Source organism: Austrofundulus limnaeus, unplaced genomic scaffold, assembly GCF_001266775.1.
Source record: "Austrofundulus limnaeus strain Quisiro unplaced genomic scaffold, Austrofundulus_limnaeus-1.0 Scaffold2245, whole genome shotgun sequence".
In the NCBI taxonomy this organism is placed as follows: domain Eukaryota; kingdom Metazoa; phylum Chordata; class Actinopteri; order Cyprinodontiformes; family Rivulidae; genus Austrofundulus; species Austrofundulus limnaeus.
In genome coordinates, this window is record NW_013954647.1 from 1 (window position 1) to 1,346 (window position 1,346).

The 1,346-nt window shown below is 44.2% G+C and overlaps 1 protein-coding gene across 1 annotated transcript in view; it reads left to right on the forward strand.

Annotated features, from left to right (window-relative positions):
* Nucleotides 1-1,018: 1,018 nt before the first annotated feature.
* Nucleotides 1,019-1,346, forward strand: part of LOC106537320 (cAMP-dependent protein kinase catalytic subunit PRKX) — a gene marked incomplete at its 5' end in the record, with an annotated part of 12,178 nt that continues 11,850 nt past the window's right edge. The window contains 1 exon segment of the mRNA XM_014034708.1: nucleotides 1,019-1,114. Coding sequence (XP_013890162.1) covers nucleotides 1,019-1,114 — 96 coding nt within the window.

Below are 1,346 nucleotides of genomic sequence, written 5' to 3' on the forward strand. Positions count from 1 at the left end.
ACACACACACACACACACACACACACACACACACACACACACACACACACACACACACACACACACACTGTTGCACTCTGCGGTTGCAGCTCGGTCCCAGATGCCCACCCTTACCTCCCCCCACTGCAGACTGGAGCTCCTCACAGGGAAGGCGAGCAGCGTGTGACAAGCTGTTGTAATTATGCGCCTGTCTGCTCCATGTGTAATGTGTTTAGAGGCCGGGGCCATTATGTATTTTGTGGGTAATGACTTGTCCAGAGCAGGGGAGAGAGGAGGGGCAGAGGCAGCACAAGGCCTGTGTGATGATAGAAAGACATGGACAAAGACAGAAACTGATCTGGACACATTTATCACTTCGTTAACTAAATGTTGACCTTGGTGTTGCAGTCCTGTTTGAAACTAAGTTCATTAGTGTCACAGGAGCTTTTCATCTGCCTGTTAAGAGGAAACCAACAGCCTCTGGCTAGTTTGGTTGGTTGTGTTCACCACACTGAACGGTTAGCAGAGGCCAAATGAGGTATTTACATTCAAATAAAGACTACACAACCATCTCTGGCAGGCTTTATGGTCCTCTCACCACAGCTGCCAACATAAATTAAGGGTAGAAGATCCATAAAACTAAAACCAAGCTCCCAGGGCATGGATGCAAGAGGAACTGCAACCACAGGTTGATCAGATAGACAGTGTTGATTGTAGAAATCCTAACTGTTCCAGCTGAACCTGTCAGCTCCTGATGGAACTATCACTGGTTGAACCATGATGGACTCAAAGGAAGAAGAGCCAAAGGCTCTGCTGTTGACAGACAAACAGAGAAAAGTCAGACAGGAAGTTGCCAAAATGCACATTGATTTTTCTTTAAGTTTCTGCCATCGATGAGACAAAGCTAAAGCATTTGACTTTAGTCTCATCATCTCTGTGTACAGAAAACTACTGAAGTAAAAACTGTGTGGGAGGTCTTCCTCTGGGTTTTACTGCTTCATGCTGCTGTTTCAAATGTCACGTTTCTCTCTGTCCTCAGCTATCCACCATTTTTTGATGACAACCCATTTGGAATCTACCAGAAGATTCTGTCTGGAAAACTGGAATTCCCACGCCATCTGGATTTCTACGTCAAGTAAGTGCTGAAAACATGACTGGGCATGGGCCATATATTAGGGCTGGGCTGGTGATGTATTAGTATTTATTAGGTAGTAACCTGGGTAGTTTTCTGTACATTCTCTAAAGATCTGTGTCAGACTGTATGCTGATGATACAGTGGTTTGCAAAAGTATTCATACCCCTTGAACTTTTCCATATTTTGTCACATTACAACCACAAACATAAATATATTTCACTGGAATTTAATG